Raw genomic sequence first — 20941 nt, 5'->3', positions numbered from 1 at the left:
ATTATTTTACATGAAAAGGAGTAATTAACCATCGCAAGCCTTCTATTACCATGAATCAGTATTTTATCTGTGTTAATTGGTCTTTTTCCCTCGTCCTCGATACTCTTAAAGTGCACTTTAATCTTCTTATATTTAGCCATCCCTGGTTTCTCTCTTACTTCTCATCAACATGCTAATAAAATTAGAAAAAACTTTTCCATTTTTGTTTCATTCCTTATTTTAGAAAATATGGAAAACCCCTGAGGGTGGGACTTTAAAGGCACTACCAAAAAACAATGAAATGTATAAAAATATATTTATTAAAGAGAAAATATAAACAAAATACCAAACACGGTCATGAATACTGGAGAATCAAGGTATACAACAATGGAGATACAATATCCCATACCCAAGTATAGGGTATGTGATATTATTTTAGACCCAGATCCCTGGGGCTCTATGTTTCTATATGCAATGCACACAGATTGTGGTTGATAAAGGGGTCAGTAGGGTGCTGTACATAGGTTCTTGAAAACAGCATGATGCTTGGCCTCAGTACTCCTCTCAAGAGTCATCAGCCCTAATTCAGATGATATTCAAATATCAAAATGTCTTGACAGTTTGAAAAAGAGGGTTATCCTAGGCAATCTGCATTAGCATGCAGGCTGCCTTCAGTAAAGCCCATATATGATGTTAAGCTTCTATGATTGAAAGAACTGAAATCCACTGAATGAAAGGGGCAGACCAGGGACAGTACGGTTGGGGAAGAAAGGTCTAGATGATGTGGGAAATCCTCCAGCCAGGAAATGAAATGGGCTCAATCTAACTTGCTGCAACTTCTAATACACATTAGACACGTTTGCCCCGTACACACGGTTGGACTTTGTGTGCTTCGCACACACGTGCAGTAGTGAACCGTCCGGTTTCCCTTACCGTGAATGATGGTGGCAAAACCCGAGAGCCAATCTGAAAATCGGCTGAGGTGTCGAAATCACGGGATCCCTGGACAGGTAAGTGTCCTAATATTAAAAGTCAGCAGCTACAGTATTTGTAGCTGCTGAGTTTTAATGTTTTCACGGGGTGGGGGCGGAACTCCTCTTTAATGAGTTTGCATTGATTTCAGCATTGATGGAGCACTTTATTGCAATATCATGATCTGCATATTAATGCACTTTCACTAAATGTGGACTGTTTAAAGGGTTTGCATTGATTTTAGCATGCATGGAGCACTTTGCACATGCCAGTGGCGGCTGGTGCTCCAAATTTTTGGGGGGGTGCAAACAAACTAAAAAATTCAGAAAAAAAGACATCAATTGCAACCTCACTGTGCCCATCAATTGTAGCTACTGTTCCATCAATTGTAGCCACCGTGCCCCATCAAACGCAGCCACTGTTCCATCAAACGCAGCCACTGTGCCCATCAATTGTAGCCACTGGGCCATCAAACGCAGCCACTGTGCCCACCAAACGCAGCCACTGTGCCCACCAAATGCAGCCACTGTGCCCATCAATTGCAGCCACTGTGCCCACTAAACGCAGCCACTGTGCCCATCTATTGCAGCCACTGTGCCCATCAAACGCAGCCACTGTGCCCCATCAAACGCAACCACTGTGCCCCATCAAACGCAGCCACTGTGCCCCATCAAACGCAGCCACTGTGCCCCATCAAACGCAGCCACTGTGCCCCATCAAACGCAGCCACTGTGCCCCATCAAATGCAGCCACTGTGCCATCAAATGCAGCCACTGTGCCCCATCAAACGCAGCCACTGTGCCCATCAAACGCAGTCACTGTGCCATCAAATGCAGCCACTGTGCCCCATCAAACGCAGCCACTGTGCCCCATCAAACGCAGCCACTGTGCCCATCAAACGCAGTCACTGTGCCATCAAATGCAGCCACTGTGCCCCATCAAACGCAGCCACTGTCCCCCATCAATTGCAGCCACTGTGCCCACCAAATGCAGCCACTGTGCCCATCAATTGCAGCCACTGTGCCCACTAAACGCAGCCACTGTGCCCATCTATTGCAGCCACTGTGCCCATCAAACGCAGCCACTGTGCCCCATCAAACGCAGCCACTGTGCCCCATCAAACGCAGCCACTGTGCCCATCAAACGCAGTCACTGTGCCATCAAATGCAGCCACTGTGCCCCATCAAACGCAGCCACTGTCCCCCATCAATTGCAGCCACTGTGCCATCAAATGCATGTACTGTGCCCATCAAACGCAGCCACTGTGCCCATCAATTGCAGCCACTGTGCCCATCAATTGCAGCCACTGTGCCATCAAACGCTGCCACTGTGCCCCATCAATTGCAGCCACTGTGCCCTCAAACGCAGCCACTGTGCCCTCAAACGCTGTCACTGTGACCATCAATTGTAGCCACTGTGCCATCAAATGCCAACACTGTTTCCATAACACTGATATAATTTATTAAATAACTTTACCTGCTGTCCTGGGGGGTTCCCTTGTGCCTCTCTCTCTCTCTCTCTCTCTCCCTCCTCCTGACGTCACTGCCAGACCCTGCCCCAGTGCCAAGGAGAAGAGTCAAGGAAAGCAGTGTGGAGGAGGGTAGGCGGAGCATAAGGCTCCACCTCCGCCAGTCACCGTCCGCTTATGGGGGCATGAGTCACATGCCGCCCCCCGCATGAGAGAAAGTCCCCCCACCCATCTTCCTGATTCCCCGCTCCTGCACCCACCCCCCACACACATGCAGCCCACGGCGGCTGAATTGCTGTAGCAGGTGGCGCTGCTGTGTATGGGTGTGCTTGGCAGAGGGTGGAGGGGTGTGAGCTCTGCTAACCCCTCCACCCTCTGCCAAGCACGCCCATACACAGCAGCGCCGCTACAGCAAGACGGCCGTCGTGGGCTGCATGTGTGCGGGGCGGCCGTGGGAGCCGGGAATCGTGTGGGGGGACTTTCTCTCATGTGGGGGGCAGCTTTTTTGCCACCCCCCGCAAAGTGCCGCCCTAGGCGATAGGTGACACTGTGGGCACTGATGGGTGGTACTGTGGGCACTGGTAGGTGACGCTGGTGACACCTCCATGATCGGGACCGATGTCCCTGTCGCAGCTGTCGGTGATCAGCTTTTTTTATCCTCCTCACGTTATCAGCGCGAGGAGGAAAAATAGCCGATTACCGGTTCTGTTTACATCACATTGGCTGACAGCTGGTCACGTGGCAAGGGATCGGGACCGACCCCTTACTACGATCTGTGATCAGGTGAGTCTCATAGACTCGCTGATCACAGAGCATGCCGCGCACGCCCTGCAGGGGGCGCGCAGGCCACTCAAGCATGGGAGGACGTCCAGGGACACCCTCTTGGCAAATTAAGTCCGCGCTGTAGCCACCTTTCGGCTATAGCGCGGACGGCAAGTGTTTAACCACTTTCCACCCAGCCAATGTACATAAATGGCAAACCAGTTAGAGTCAGTTATTGTGTCCCTGATCACCACCACACCAGTTACAGTGTCCATGATCAGCTCCACACCAATCACAGTGTCCCTAATCACTGCGCCACCAGTCATATTGTCCCAGATCACTGCCATATATATGTTATATTGTCCCTAGTCATAGCCTGACCAGTTACAGTATCTATGATCATTGCCACACCAGCCAAATTTTCCCTAATCATCACCATGCCAGTCATATTGTTCATGATCACTGCCACACCAAACATATTGTCCCTGATCACCACCACACTATTTACAGTGTCACTGATTACAGCCACAACAGATACACCACCACACCAATTATAGTCTGCCTGATCACTGCCACATCATTGCAGTGTTGCCTCTGCCTGCTGTCTTACTAAGCCTGGCCTGTTTATTGACCATATTTCTGCTTGCTGCCTGAACCAATCCTTTGCCAGTTTGCTGACCATGTCTCTGCCTGAGTCCTGAACTGACAAATCTGCACATCTCACTGACTATATTCCTGTAAGACACCAGGTCAGTAAACATGGCATTCCTGGGGTCAGTCATGTACCAGTAGGTTAGGCTTGCTTGGCTTATAGGAACTGGGACTGCTATAGGTGATGCTACACCAAACTATATTTCCTGAACACTCATATAGAGATGACCATTACAGTACATTGGTTTTGACACAATTGGGTGATTTTGTGTGATACATGAGATATAATGTTGGGTATATATTCAGTCCAGACAGTGAAAAAGTCTCATACATGTGGTATTGCCATACTCAGGAGGAGTAGCAGAATGTTTTTTGGGGTGTAATTCTAAGTATGCCCATGCTGAATGTGAGAAATATCTTTAAAAAATTGCCAACTTTGTGTAGAAAAAACTTTCTTTCCTCATTTTCCAAAAATTTGTGGCAATGAAATGAAGTCTTCAAAAGACTCACCATACCTCCTAAACAATTCTTTGGGTCACAAGGGACAACAGAATACATTTAATAATAAAAAGCACACAATCTAATGGGGCATGTGTGCGCAATGACATCAACATCCAAAGACTCTGCCCCTACGTATTTTGTCCTCTTGGACATCCTCAGGGAATGGCCATTATGGCCATGGCCATAATCCGTCATCTCTTGTGAGTATGTTTTTATTCAAATATACATGAATGTTTTAAATGATAATGCACTATAGTCCCTCTGTTCTTCTCATGATTACCTGAACAATACTGGTGTGAATTGGCTGTTATTCTGGGGCTCATAACCAGAAAGTGGACTGTTCTGGATGCCCTCTGGCAATTGACAGGCTGAGTCCTGTGTCCCACTACTGCAGAGTCATCAGAAAACTTCTGAAGAGGGCAATACTCTGTCTGGTACCTATCCAACAAAGTCTTACAAACGCACATACTGTGGTCATCCAGTCAGTTAGTCTACAATCCATCACACAATGGAGACATCATCCTGTATGGCTGATAGCTTCTTGCCCAGAAGAGCCAACCTGATAGTATCAAAATCACTAGAAAAGTAAAAAAACATAACCTTCACAGTGCTCGCTGGCTTATCCAGGTGTGCATACATGCGATTTAGCATGAAGATGACAGCATCCTCAACTCCCAGTCTCAGTTGATAGGCAAAGTGCAAATGTCTAAATATTTACCATGGGCCATAACTGATGTAAAACAAGTCTCTCCAAGGTCTTCATGATGTGGGAGATCGAAGCCACTGTTCCATAATCCTTGGAGCCACAAGGATATATTCGGTGCAGGAACAAGGCAAGACATCTTCCACAACTGAGGGACCTTTTGCAGACCCAGACCCATGTTAAAGACCCATTGAAGGACACCCCCCAACTGGTCTGCACAGGCCCTATGCACCCTGGAGCTATTGCCATCAGGGCCCACTGATTTTCCTGCCTTAGAGTGTTACTAAACCCACTTAAGTAAAATCAGTCTGTATATGCAGTAAAGCATGTTTGTTAAACTCACTGTGGAACCTAAGGGGTTAATCCTCTGCATTGTGTAAAAAGGCTGTTTAATCTTGTATATACAGATCCTTCCCTCCCTGCACTGTCCCCCTGGATAAGTCCGTATAAGACAGAGCCTTTGGTGTCAGGCTGCACATGCTCAGTTTGGTGTGTATTGCTAGAGAGGCTTTTTTTCTAGGGAGAGTGCATGCGATCGACACTGTCCAGACATGTCCAGACAGAGGGTCAGGAGCCCTGCAGGCTCGTAGGACAGCTCAGTGCAGTATGAAAACTCCTCCTACAAGCTTCACCAGGAACTGATAGAAATCACCAGACTGCTATATACTGCTGATTAGAGAAGGTATTTAGCAGTGTTAATTTTGGCAGCAAATTTCGATTTTGTTTTAGTTTTAGTCTTAGGACTAAAATGGTATTTTAATTTTAGTCCCATTTAATCTTCTGCAAGCAGAGATGGACTGACCATTTGGGCATATTGGGCGCTAACCGAGGGCCCGGGGCCAGTAGGGGGCCCACCCCTGACTGTGTTACCAACATCCTAGGCAGACATGCTGTCTCTCAGCATATACTGGCCGAGCTGCAGGTTTCCCTGACAGCTCTAACTCTGCTCTTCCTCCCGCAGTTCTTTGGGCATAACAAGTAGAAGAGCATACACTCAGCTCCCACACTGACCCAGCCTGTCACTGTCTGTCTGTAGCCCTGCAGCCACAGCACAGATGCCTCTGTGATCCTTCCTGCAGCCCCCCTCCTCTCCCTATACTTGATAAAGGAGGTAAAGTTTGCTCCAGCCAACTACTTTCTCTGCTGGTCCTCCAGCCACTCCATGGACAGTGAATCCCTGATCCTTCCCGTGCTCCCCTCCTTTGCTCAGGCTTGATAATGAAGGTTAAGCACTGTCACTGCAGCTGTTCCTTCTCAGCATTCCAGCCAGCACACCTCCTATGTCTTCTGCATGCCTGGTGCTGTAAATCTTCCTGAGCTCCCTCAAACACCACAATAGGAGAGGGGGCACATTAAGAGCACCTGTCTTGCTCAGCAGTAGCCTGACCTGTCATCACAATTTCTGGCCCTGCTACCTGCACTCTGCTGCACCTGTGATTTTTGCAGGCAAGACAAAGGGGAAGAAAGCGGCTCCAGACTGCGCATGCACAGTTTAGAATCACCGACAAGGATTTTTTTTTCCAAAGTGTTTTATAAGTCATGAGTTGTGACCAGGCCAGGAGGTTTTTAAATAGGGGCACTCTGGAGGAGCAGGACTTAAGGGGGCACGAAGGGGTAATCTAAAGGAGGACACACTAAAGGTACTAATTTAGTACCTCCAGAGTGCCCCCTCCTTTCCTCTCCCATCGGCAGCAGCTGCAGGTATATCTGTGTTTACTAAGCTTCAGTTCATGAATGGGCAGGAACCTCTGTCTCCTGTTCATTCATCTGCAATGCAGCTTTAGGCTACAGATAAAGGGACTAGGGATGTCTCCTCAGTCCCTTTCCCTGTCTCAAAAATTAGGCTTTAGGGGCTAATTTAAACCCCTGATATGTCACCAAAGTGTTACGCTCCCCCCAACAGCGTTGTGAAAAGAATGTAAAAAAATATGATATTGAAAATACATTTTTTCGATACAACACTACGTTACTTTAACTGACAATTGTGCGGTCATGTAAAGCTGTACACAAAAAAAGATGTGCTTTTTTCCCACAAATAGAGCTTTCTTTTGGTCTTATTTGATCACCTCTGCGGTTTTTATTTTTTGTGTTATAAACAAAAATTTTGAAAAAAAAAACAATATTTTTTACTTTCTGCTATAAAACATACCCAATAAAAAATGTTAAAAATCTAATTTTTTCATCAATTTCGGCCAATATGTATTCTGCTATATATTTTTGGTAAAAAAAATCCCAATAAGCGTATATTGATTGGTTTGCGCAAAAGTTGTTTTTCAGGCTTGGCCCCTTAGTTCCAGTGAAGGGAACTCTTCAGGCGTCAGCATACCAAGACATTTTGGACAATTTCATGCTCCAAACATTGTGGGAACAGTTTGGGGTTTTCCCTTCCTGTTCCAACATAACTGCGCACCAGTGCACAAAGCAAGGTTCATAAGGACATGGATGAGTGAGTGAGTCCTGACCTCAACCCGATAGAACACATTTGGGATGAATTAGAGCACAGACTGCGAGCCAAGCCTTCTCATCCACATCAGTGCCTGACCTCACAAATGCTCTTCTGGAAGAATGGTCAAACATTCCCAAAGACACACTCCTAAACCTTGTGGACAGCCTTCCCAGAAGAGTTGAAGCTGTTATGACTGCAAAGGGTGGGCCTACTCAATATTGTACCCTACGGACTAAGACTGGGATGCCATTAAATTTTATGTGCGTGTAAAGGCAGGCCTTCCAATACTTTTGGTAATATAGTGTATCAACTTAAGGCAAAACACAAAGTCCATAAAACACATTCAGGTAGTAAAAATAGCAGTAGTGCACTTACTTAGATAGCTGACAGATGTAACACCGGAGGTGGTAGCATGACGTCTGTGTATAGCCCCACCCCAATGCTAACATCACGCCGCTACCTCCGGTCTCAGTGCATTTTGTGATATTGACAAGTTTTAAACTTTATTATATGCCCCTAGCATCTCTTGTGTCCCTTACATTGTAAGAAAGTACATGGGTAACACCTACAGAAGCACTAAATGCCAGAGCCAAAGGTTTTACTCAATCCTCTTCAATGTTTCTCAATATCCTCAAAGTAGGAGCAGGTTCCATAAAGTCAACACCAGTCTAAACGTTTTTTGTTGTGGATACATTTTGAAAATGTTACTATCTTCGTCAACTTTTTATGGCTGCCTTTGTCCTCATTATCCTCACTTCTTGTCTATTTGATTGGTCTCAGACAGAACAGAAAGTAAAATACAATCTCCTGTTTTTTCTATTGGAATGAGAAGTGTAGAACCTCACACTAATTTATTGCAGTATGTGTCCCCGTTGGAGTGATTTTCCTCAAAACTTGGCCAGTCAGACAGAAGAACTTAGTGAATGTGGTAAAAATTTACTTTGCAAAGAATACTCAATCACATGCAAGAAAAATTATAAAAAAAATATTTTTCCTTGCACATGATTGGATGATGGAAGTCGGCAGAATTTCACCTCATTTACTAAGACAGAGGAAAATTCCCTTGCAAAGTGAACAGCCCATTTACCTTTAGTAAATGAGGTAGATACAGTATGGGAATAAGTACAGCGCTGTGCCACACAATATTAAAAGGGAAAAATTATAATATACCGTTAGCAGCTAACACACCTCTAGACAAAGGCAAAAGTAAAAACAGTAAAAGAATCGTGTAGCGCTATGTATATATACAAATGCTAAATATAACATACATAAATAGTGAATCGATATGTCTTTTACGGAAAAAAACAGGTATTGAAACAATACTGAGTGATACAAATTGACAATTAAAAGTGGCTACAACAAAAATATAAATCTGTGGTGTAAAAATAGATAGTGAATCTAAAAAACAGTACATATGTAAATCAAATAATATAGTCCATAAAAATTGGTAATTATAATGGTAGTGACTAATGGGAAGAAGGACCAACACCAAAAGTCTATGAGGGTTGTGTGCTGAAAAAACTGAGAAAAAAGAAAGAAAAATTAAATAAAAATAAAAATCCCCGGGGTTTCTTCCAGAACGAGATTGATCACTTCTGGCAAACGGATAAATAGGTCACAGATGGGTGAAAAATCTAAATAGGTGGCAGGACCATCACCAAAGCTTCAGAGGAGGCTTACCAAAATCAAATGACTTGAAAAAGACAAGTCAAAGAAAGCTTATTGACCACCAGGTCTGGCAAGATGAATCGTCAGATTATCCTCGGCTTCAGCTTTGGATTTCATTTCTTGTGACCCGAACAAGTCAGGACAGTACAAATACCCCCCAAATGACCCCTTTTTTGAAAGTAGACATTCCAAGGTATTCAGTAAGATGCATGGTGAGGTTTTTGATGTTGTCATTTTTTCCCACAATTCTTTGCAAAATGAAGATTTTTTTTTTTTCCTCCTATAAAATTGTCATTGTAATTGGTTATTTCTCTCACATGGCATGTGTATACCACAAATGACACCCCAAAATACATTCTGCTACTCCTCCTAAGTATGGCGATACCACATGTGTGGGACTTTTTCACTGCCTAGCCACATAGAGAGGCCCAACATGCAGGGAGCACCATCAAGTGTTCTAGGAGCATAAATGACACATCTAACTTGTTAACTACCTATTACACTTTTGAAGGCCCTCTAGCACCAGGACAATGGAAACGCCCACAAAATGACCCCATTTTGGAAAGCTAACACCCCAACGTATAATCTATGAGGCATAATGAGTCTTTTGAACGGTTCATTTTTTTCCAGAAGTTTTTGGAAAATGTGGAAAAAAATGAAAACGCATTTTTTTTTTACACAAAGTTGTCCATTTATAAGATATTTCCAAAACGTAGCATGTACATAGCAAAAATGACACCCCAAAATACATTCTGCTACTCCTCCTGAGTATGGCGATACCACATGTGTGAGACTTTTACACAGCCTGGCCACATACAAGGAACACCGTCAGGTGTTCTAGGGACACATAGCATGCACATACCAAGAATTACACCCCAAAATACATTCTGCTGAGCAAAGGGTAAAAAAAAGATTACCTGTGGTTTTAGTAGCACAGTTGTCCACAGGAGGATAGCACTGGTCCAGGCAGCAGGCAGGGACTTGGTCAGCAAAAGCGAACTCAATTGTCCAGGCAACAGGCAGGAACACTGTCCATAGTCAGTACAGGCAGCAGGCAGGGATACTGTCCATATACAGTCCAGGGTCAGTGCAGGCAGAGATTGTCAGCAGTGCCAAAATATTGATCCTGGTAGTAGGCAGGAACATGGTCCATCCATGTGGTGTGGTCAGTTCATGCGACAGGCAGAGGCATGATGGCATAGGTCCTACAGGCAGCAGGCAGAATTAGGGCCTTGTTCAGGACAGAATGGGGACAGGGGTAGAGGCTTCTCCCACCCAAATCTCTTTGAAGCCTCCAAGTCTCCAGACCCTAATCTAGGAATGAGAAAACAAAAAAAATGTTTTCTTCATCCAGAAAAACAATTCTGGAGCCCCTCACATATGTGAGACCCCTGTGTTATGAATCCCACTAGTCCAGTGGCAGGGTACAAGATCAGTCCAAGAGGCAGGCAAAAAGGATGGTCAAACAGTCCAGGGTCAGTTCCAGATCAGGCAGAGGTATGAACAGAATCGGTAGGCAGAAACGTCGAAAAACAAGCCAGGGTCAGTTCCAGATCAGGCAGAGATATAAACAGAATCGGTAGGCAGAAGCATGGTCGAAAAACAAGCCAGGGTCAGTTACAGAGCAAGCAGAGGCATAAGGGGTGTGAAGGTAAATGGCAGGAAGTGAGGGTTATGTTTACCATACTTCACTAATAATTTAGTGAAGTATGGTAACGGCGGAAACAGTCAACTATACAGAGGCCTGGTTGGGAAGGACATTGGGGACAATAAAAAGTAGTGTCTCTTCTCACTCCTCCTTTGGTGCACACCCGGCATTTTTTCTGCCGTTTTTGGCCTGTTGGTCTGGGGGGGGATTTTTTCGGGAAAGTGGCGTTCGGAGAGTCTACTAATCACATCGGATTGAATGGTTTCTGGTGGGCCATTCGGGAATACAAGGGCAGTGGTGATTTCCTCCTGGTATCCAAGGAAGGATTTGGGGCTTGCATTGGATTTATGATAAATAACATAGCTGTTATATATGGCCAAATTGAACAAATAAATTGAAACTTTTTTATACCACTGGTATGTTCTTCTTGTGGCAAGGTAGGGTTTGAGCATCTGGTCGTTGAAGTCGACACTCCCCATATACTTGTTGTATTCGTAGATGCATGTTGGCTTTTGGATTACTCCATTCCTCCTGGTTATCTCCACAACGGTGTTATTGTGGATTGATGAAAGCACATAGACGTCCCTTCTGTCCCTCCACTTCACAGCCAGAATTTCCTCATTCCGTAAGCTCGCCATCTTCCCTCTTAGCTTTTTGTTCACGAGGCTTTGAGGAAAGGCCTTCCGGTTCTTCCTTACGGTCCCGCATGCTGGAGTCTTCTGTCTGTGAAGATTTCGGAACAGGGGCAGACTAGTGTAAAAATTGTCCACATACAGATGGTAGCCTTTCTCCAGGAGTGGGTTTATGAGTTCCCAAATGACTTTCCCACTCGATCCGATATATTCTGGGCAATTAGGGGGATGTAGTTGGGTGTCCTTCCCTTCGTATACCATGAAGGCATAGGTATATCCTGTAGCTCGGTCGCATCATTTATACATTTTCACCCCATAGCGGGCCCTTTTGGTGGGAATAAATTGTTTTATGCCCAACGTGCCACTAAATTTGACCAGGGACTCATCCACACATATGTGCTGGTCTGGGGTAAATAACTAGGGGAAGATATCAGAAAAATATTTTAGTAGTGGGCAAATTTTATATAACTTGTCAAAATTTGGGTCATTTCGGGGAGGGCACTGGGTATTGTCATTGTAGTGTAGGAATCTCATAATCATGAGATACCTGGTTCTGGGCATTACAGAGGAAAAGATGGGCATGTGGTGGATGGGGAGGGTAGACCAATAGGAACGTAATACATTTTTTTTGGTTAGTCCCATACAGAATGTGAGGCCCAAAAAAATTCTAAACTCCTCCACTGTTAGGGCTCTCCATTCGTAGGGATGGGCATAATAGGACGTTGGGTTACTTGCTATGTATTGTTGGGCATATAGATTGCACTGGGCCACAATCGATGCAAGCATGTCCTCAGTAAAAATAAGGTTGAAAAAATCTATTGGTGAAAAATTTTCTGTGTCTACCTGGACTCCTGGCTGGGCAGTAAAAGGGGGAATGATAGCTTCTCCTGAATTAGGTGGCAGCCATAAGGGGTTCTCAAGGGAGTAGGGAAGGCTGGCATGGGACCTAACCCTTTGTGCCTGAGGTGACACCCCACTGGTACGTGGCCTTTGTCGTGGCACTGCGGTGCTGGTGGATGGCATTGCGGTGATAGTGGATGGCATTGTGGTGATAGTGGATGGCATTGCGGTGCTGGTGGATGGCACTGCATCCTCACCAGTACGTCTTCGTCTGGCGGGTGGACTCTCATCCTCCTCTGAGGCTGTCAGTGTACCACTGCTGAGGACAGGCTCATAGTCCACATCAGACTCAGAATCTGAATAGGAATCTGAAGCGGAGAGCTCCCCGTTGCTCTCGTCGGCCGCAAGAATATTATATGCCTCCTCGGCTGAATATACTCTTTGTGACATAGTGATGAAAAATGGCAGATATGTGGCACTGATGACACGTGACACTGGCAGATTGCACTGGTGATAGATGGCACTGATACGTGACACTGATGTGGTAGGTGACACTGGTGACACTGATGACACTGATGTGGCAGGTGACAGACAGGTGGCACTGACGACAGATGGCACTGACAGATGGCACTGATACGTGGCACTGATACGTGGCAGGTGACACTGACAGGTGGCACTGATGTGGCAGGTGACACTGACAGGTGACACTGATGTGACAGGTGACACTGACAGGTGGCACTGATGTGACAGGTGACACTGACAGGTGGCACTGATGTGGCAGGTGACACTGACAGGTGGCACTGATGTGGCAGGTGACACTGACAGATGGCACTGATGACAGATTGCACTGACAGATGGCACTGATGACAGATGGAAGCAGTAATGAGCACTGTGGCACTGATGTGGCACTGTGTATGGACACTGTATGGGCACTGTATGGGCACTGTAGGGTGTTTCACTAAAAGCTCGGCACTCACAATTTTCACAGATCGCTCTCTCTCCTCACACATGGTTTCTGTGTGAGGAGAGAAAGCCAGCAATGAGAGATGATCTCATATGTTTACATTTGAGATCATCTCACATTGGAAGCTCGGATCGCGCTGTAGACGGCCGCTGTGATTGGCCGTTTATGGCGATCTGTGACTGGCTGTGTCCAAGGGACACGGCCAGAGCAGAATTTCCCCGATGGGCGCTCCTGGGAGCGCGCATTGCGGAAGTGAACAGGAGGATGTCCAGGGACGCCCTCCCGGCAATTGGAGTCCGCGCTGTAGCCGTCTTTCGGCTATAGCACAGACGCCTAGTGGTTAAAATCAATTAATGCATTTACACTGGGGCTGTTTGCTGGCAGGGCGGTGAAAAAAAACTCCTGCAAGCAGCATGTTTTGAGCGCTGCAAAAAGTGCCTCAAAAATGCCCCTCTTTATTGAAATGAATGGAAAGCGCCTCAAAAGCTCCTGGAAAGCTCTTCAAAAGTGCATAAAAAGAGCCGAAAAAGTGCTCAGTGTTTTACTGGCAGAAATGCCTCAGTGTGAAAGGGGCCTAAGCTTCGGTGCAAAATGACAAAACCCCTGAGCAACTCCCTCATTTACTTCTTCTCACTTCTCCTCACCAAACAGCTTCTAATCATCAGTGCAGTTAGTATTAAAATGAAATGGGTAGAAAGGTAATCTTCCTTCTCCCATCCAATGGCCCGTACACACGATCCGAAAATCGGACAACAGATCATCAGTGTTTCTTTGCATGCTAATCGCATATCAAAAATGAAGAGTTTACTAAAGTTACGAAAATTTTCGTATGACAGAATAAAAATTTGGAAGTGATGTAATGTGTTGTAGTGTATTTGTATTGTATTTCCTACAACTGTACTGATTAATCAAAAATTAAACAAAAATCGTATGATCTTTTTTGTGCTTGTCCAATTGGATAATATCGTCATGATCAGCTCTCGAAAGCTGTGTACTAACGATCCGATTATCGTACGATCGCTTCAAAAAGCGGTATTTTTCATCTGATTTTCGAATCGTGTGTACGGGCCATTGGAGACTCTTCTCTAATGGCCCATATGGCTGGTACACACGATCCAAAAATCGGACGACAGATCATCATTTTATCTTTGCATGCTACTCGCATATCGAAAATGAAGCGTTTACTAAAGTTACGAAAATTCTCATACGACAGAATAAAAATACCACTTTTCACAGTGATCGTACGATAATCGGATCGTGAGTACACAGCTGCAGACGGACAGGCAGAATACTTGCCAAGCCTGTTGTATGGCAAGATCTGGGTTATGTAAATTTCTGCAGTCTCCCAAGATATTCTATACTGTTGTGGACTGTACATGCCAGTCACTATAACAAGACATGTTCATCTAAGTCTTGAGAGTCTTTTTGAGACATGGGGCATTAAGGGAGACCCTGTAGAGCTGCTGGGAGACCATGAAAGGACCCCAGAATAATCAGTTACTCCCAAGTTTCACAGGATATTTGATAAGACTGTGTGAAAGGCAGAATTTATCAAAATAAAAATGGGTAGTGTTGTACTGTAAACTTTAAAGACTGGCTGCGGTGTACAGTGGGGCTAATTTTAGGAGTTTAACCACTTGCCGACTTTCTCACACCGATATACATCTGCAAAGTGGCACGGGTGCGCAGAATGATGTACCCGTTACTTCGTCATCAGCAGCTAGCGGGAGTGCATCGGTGCATCCTGCAGAATCGATGTCCGCCAGTGGCCCGCGATCATGGCACATAGAGGCAGAATGGGGGGATTTCCCTGTTCTGCCTATTAACACGACAGGGATCTACTGCTTCCAGTGATCGGGAGCAATGATCTCTGTCATGTTCTAGTGTGCCCACCCCGCCTACAGTTAGAACACACTGAGGGAACGCACTTAACCACTCGATCGCCCCCTAGTGTTTAACCCCTTCCCTGCCAGTGACATTTACACAGTAATCAGTGCATTTTTATAGCACTGATCGCTGTATAAATGCCAATGGTCCCAAAATAGTGTCAAAAGTGTCCGATCTGTCCTCCGCAATGTCGCAGTCATGATAAAAAATCGCAGGTCGCCACCATTACTAATAAAAAAAAATAATAGTAAAATGCCATAAATATATCCCGTATTTTGTAGACGCGATAACTAATCAATATACGATTGTGATTTTTTTACCAAAAATATGTAGAAGAATACATATTGGCTTAAACTGAGGAAGAAATTAGTTTTTTTTATTTTTTGGGGGACATTTATTATAGTAAAAAGTAAAAAATATTGATTTTTTTTCAAAATTGTCGCTCTTTTTTTGTTTATAGCACAAAAAATAAAAACCACACCACCAAAAGAAAGCTCTATTTGGGGGGGAAAAAAAGGACTTCAATTTTGTTTAGGTACAATATCGCACGACAGCGCAATTGTCAGTTAAAGCAACGCAGTGCCGAATCGCAAGAAAGGGCTTGGTCGGGAAGGGGTTAAATCCTTCCGGGGCTGAAGTGGTTAAAATCTTCACTCAAAGAATTGTGGGCATATTTATTTGAATGTAAAGCATCTGCACATGATTGGGTATTCATAGTGGATAGGAATTTGTATTTCACATAACTTGAGTATATACGCATTCAGTTTATGAAGGAAGATTCTCAGCTTTTTGTAAACAGCCTCGAAATCTAATCTGTCATCTTTGCGTTTCATTCTAGCCTTGCACTGACACCGATACTAAGCATTTGCACGAGTACTTGTACTTGTGCAAATGCCATGATACTAAAACCGATGCTTTCAGACTCGGTTCACATATGTGCTGGCTGCTGTGCAGTGTGATTTCAAAACCCCGTCTGGTGCAATTTTGTTCAAAGGTTCAGGTGCGATTTTAATAAGAATGGTAGTGTATGAGATTAGAAATTGCACCTAAAATGGATGCAAATCACGCAGGACTCTTTTTCAAATCACACTGTGGCCCATAAAAACTGATGTGAAACAGATGTCTCTGCAAGTGGAATCTGTGCAGGTTCCCATTATTTTCATGCATGTATGGTGTGAACGGGCCCTAAAAAAACTGTCACATGACACTAAAAATGGGTATCAGTAATTCGTATCGGCAAGTACTTGAGAAAAAATATCTGTACTCGTACTCGATCTTAAAAAACTGGTATTGGTGCATTACTATTTCATGCTATTGGGTTAGTGAAAAAAAACTCTAGCCGTGCCTCCCAAAGATCCAGTAACCAATAACAGTGCCTCAGGGCAATATGCTCAGTACCCTATTAAACATGTTGACCAGAAAAAAATTTAAAAAAATCAGATGATTGTTTTTCTCATTCTTGGATGGTGTATAAACTCAGCCATGATTCTCATGCCAAAAATCACTGAATTTGCATTATAAAAAAATATTGAAAATCCACACGCCTTTCCGTATTTAATTCTGTTCACTATAATTCTCTGATGTGGAGTATTGTCAAAGTATTTTGTTGTCACCGGAATGTAGGATTTGGATATTTAGTTAATAGGGTGGTCCTTTTTAGGTAATGTGCATCACTTTTGCTTCTATTTATTTGACCATAACTATTTGCAAGAAATTGCCCTACTATATCATTAATGTTGATATCATACCTCCCAACAGTCTTGCCAAGAGGACTGTCCCAGGATTTTAACAGTCTTGGCATCCTGTAGATCCAGGTTGTGTCCACTGACACTGATTCCAGCACCTGGCTTCAATGACTGAAGTATTATTAGCAGGGCACTGCTCTGAATGCCTGTAATCACTTTCCTGTATGGTGCCCTGGCTTTTGCTGCTAGACTTCACCCACTCCCATCAACAGAGTTTGCTTTACAAAGCCTAAGGCTGGAAGACACAGATGGTAATGGCTACTTCACAGAGCTGTAATAAAAATGTTGTAGGATGTTATATGCCAGTCTTACTCTTTGGCAGAGCCCTAATGCGAGTCCTGTGTAATATGGTCAGGGGTTTTAATGCGTGCTGCATATGCTTCTGTTAATAAATCCCAATTGCTCAGCAAGGTTGTGTCTTCTGCCAAACTTTTGATTACCAACATATGGCCTTGTTTGATTATGATAAATTTAAGAGGGTACCTGATTTTTATATGTTATTTCATAAAGATTTAACTAAAGAAGAAGTTTTCTCCAGGCATTGATTATTGTTTTGAAGTGAGATGTACTTAAATGGTAACTCCAGAAAACTGGTAGAAACATGGACTTTCTGCCAGTTTCTGTTGGTTACTTCATTATGTGAAATAAATGAATTCTGTTTAGGACATCAATTGGCATTATTTCTCCCAGGAAACAAGATTTTGAAACCATAAGAGCTCGATAGACTGTTAAAGTGGAATTCCAGGATAAAACTGTTTAATCTTAAAACTGCTCCAACCCCCCTTCTAACACCTATATTAACTAATCATAGAAGAAAAATGTATATACATCCAGTATCTATTCTCAGGCTGCTCCATGATCATGTAATCTCCCCTGTATCAGCCAAAGCCAGCTACAGGGTTGAGGAGAGAGTGCCCCATCAAGGGCTGAAATTCCTGAGTGGTGACATCTTCCACAGGCTAACTATGGGCAATCTATTGTCAGTGCTCCCTCTTCTCCTCCGAAGCTGCTAGCAGTTGAGATACTAGAGCTGATGACATGACCGGATGAGTGGCCTGAGAATATATAAGGAAATCCATCTTTCTGCTACAGGGTAGTTAGTATAAGTGTTAAAAAGGGGGGTAGTTTTAAAGTGATTGTAAGGCCCCACCTTGTAAAACAACCCATTCAGTTTAAAATAGAAATGATAGGCAAATCATTTGTGTAGAGATTTAAAAAATATTATAAATACCTTTTTTTTCCCTTTTTTATAAATGATTTCATATCCTCTGTTCTCAGCTGTGTAAGAGCTGGGGGAGGAGAAACTGCAGCATGCTGAACTTCCCAGTGAATGGCTGTGCGGGGGGTGTCAGGACAAGTCTGATCTTTGGAGGAGAGCACACTGGATTCCCAGCACAACTGGGCATGGTGTGTACTCCTGCTTAGTGTGGTCAGTTTTTATTAGGAAGCAGAGGAACACAAAGTTGGAGTTATTATCTAGCACATCAAGAGATTTTGTTCACTTCGATCCATGCATTCTATTGTTGTTATATTATGTAAATACTACATCTATAAGCTATTTTGTACACTACATACTACTGTCTGCTGCACTGTATACATTGTGATTTATATTACATCATTGTACATACTGTAGTCCTGACTGCTGCCCTCTTTAGGCTGTGTTGTGAAATTACATACTCCTGACCACAGAGTTTGTTGTCTCAACAGTTGCTACTTGCTGTGTAGTCCTTAACTATTTCAACTAGGCTCTTCTTTAACCACTTGCCAACAGCGCTAAAGCCGAATGACAGCTATAGCTTGGCCGGACAGTTTCAGGGAGGGTGTCATATGATGTCCTCCTGTGATTGTGCCTGCTGTGGCACGCAGGCAGTGCACTCTGTGAACGCTGTGTCCTTAGGGCACAGCTGATCATAGATCAGTGTAAATGACCAATCACAGCGGCCTTTACCACACAATGTAAACACAAGAAGGTTATTGGCATTCCTTTCCTCATGCTGACAGGTGTGTGAAAGTGACATCTACAAGGCACTGATTATCAGTGAAGTCCTAACAGTGCCCACCAGTGCTGCCAATCAGTGCCCACAGGTGCTGTAATTTAGAGCCCAATCAGTGCCTGCCAATGCTGCCAATCAGTACCCACCAGCACTGCCAATCAATGCCCATCAGTGTCTCCTTATGTGTGTCACCTATCAGTGCTGCCTATCAGTGCTCATCAGTGCTGCCTACAAGTGCCCATCAGTGTCACCTCATTAGTGCCCATCAGTGTAGCCTCATAAGCGCACATTAGTGAAGGAGAAAAATGATCGGTTTGTAAAATTTTATAACAAACTATGAAAAACTTTTTTTTTCATAACTTTCAGTCTTCTTTAGTTTATTTAGCTAGCAAAAAATAAAAAACCCAGTAACAATTAAATACCCCCAAAAAAAAGCTCTATTTGTGTGAAAAGAATGATATGTAAGCACTGCGTAAATTGACGGCGCTATATAAGTACCTAAAATAAATAAATAAATAAATAAAGATGTATATTAATTAAGTGGTAAATAGTCAGTTTACCAATCATTTGTTGCGATTTAAAAGCTGAATGCCTGTTGAACCATACTGTACACTATAGTAACAAAGTATATTTGCCATTAGAGTGTCCATTGGACTAAGTCCTGTTTTCCACACATTTTCAACTCAGACTTTCAATGGGAAATCCTTGTTTCAGTAATATTTGTCATATTCATAATACAACACATGTTACAGCCTCTGGTCTTAAGCTGTCCTTTGACATTTATTTTTTGGTGATGGTGAAACATTGATTTTATTACTTATCCTTAATTTATGAAGGATTTTTTGCACTTGCTTGCATGTGCCTCTCGATACGCATTTTTGCTTTGTATCTGATGCCCTTCGAATGACGATATTAGCCTTAATTCTCTGTTGTATTCACCCTCTACATCCACCACCAGGGAACTGGATGGCTTCATTAAATAGGCAAATCTCAGAAAATGGAGGAATTTAAGGATATGAATGAATTGCTGTGTCTTCCCTTTAGAAATACCCACTTTAGTATTAAAAATATTACTTCACTTTACCTTAATACCTGTCTTTGTCTGCAGTACAGGTAACCTGTCATACATTCTTTATTTCATAGGTTTTAGGGTGAAGTACAAATGTGTGATTCATAGTGTAAATGCAGTTATACTTTAGGTAACCAACTCTATATGCAGTAATCTGTAAACACCAAGCAGATGTAATTCAAAGTAAATTGCATATGACAGGTGTCTGGTGTCCTATTATCTACTTACATGTTTTATTTTGCAGAAAATGTCCAAGAAGCAATCGGATCCACAGGCAAAAGCAAACCACGGGCCACTACAGTTCAGATAACACAACAAGGGCATCAACGCGGTTAATTTAAAGCACGCATGTTTCCACAATGGCAAAACTACCAGAAGAGAACATGGACTAGATAAATATTAGTCAATAAATGGACAAACGACCTGCACATGTTGCCTTGAATTTGTGGTAATCTACACCAATGAATACATGTACTACAGATATATTTGAATATGTATGGATATATTTGAAATAGTATACATTGTCTTGATGTTTTTCTGTAATGTAAATAAACTATTTATATCACATTATATAGGTTTTTTGTTATTTTTAATGTATTTGGTATAATAAATGCAAATGAGAATTATTTACTGGCATTTGAATACTTGGAAGTTTGTTAGTTTTTCAATATGTACAAATGATGACCATATAACATAGGCGAACTGATGTAAATTTAATGCAAATTCTTATTAATGGCAATTAAAACTGTGTTATTCTTGCTTGTAACTATTGTTTTCATTTTTTTCTCATAATTCCATTACCCTAAAATGTAAAGAAACATGACTATATTCGTGCAAGGAAAAAATGATTAGTAAAAGTGCATAACATGTTATTTTTTCTGTAAATATCAGCTACATATATCCCTGAAATGAAAACCTTACACCTTGGTTACTAGTAGGCATCCTGATTACAATCAGATTTGTTTGTATTAGCTTATATTATATTGCTTCTTTTTCCTTCTTTTATTGGTTG

General features: G+C 43.2%; 1 protein-coding gene across 2 annotated transcripts in view; it reads left to right on the top strand.

Moving 5' to 3' along the window:
- TMEFF2 (transmembrane protein with EGF like and two follistatin like domains 2) overlaps positions 1-20499 on the top strand; it is a 1235357-nt gene extending 1214858 nt beyond the window's left edge. For both annotated transcript variants that reach the window (XM_073633100.1, XM_073633101.1), the window contains one exon: positions 20174-20499. In XM_073633100.1, the coding sequence (XP_073489201.1) occupies positions 20174-20270 (97 nt within the window). In that variant the 3' untranslated portion in view covers positions 20271-20499. The remainder of the gene's footprint in view (positions 1-20173) is intronic.
- The last annotated feature ends 442 nt before the right edge of the window (positions 20500-20941 follow it).

This window comes from Aquarana catesbeiana, linkage group LG06 (assembly GCF_042186555.1).
Source record: "Aquarana catesbeiana isolate 2022-GZ linkage group LG06, ASM4218655v1, whole genome shotgun sequence".
Taxonomy (NCBI): Eukaryota; Metazoa; Chordata; class Amphibia; order Anura; family Ranidae; genus Aquarana; species Aquarana catesbeiana.
The sequence above is the reverse complement of the archived record's forward strand: the minus strand, read 5'-3'. Positions and strand labels throughout refer to the sequence as shown.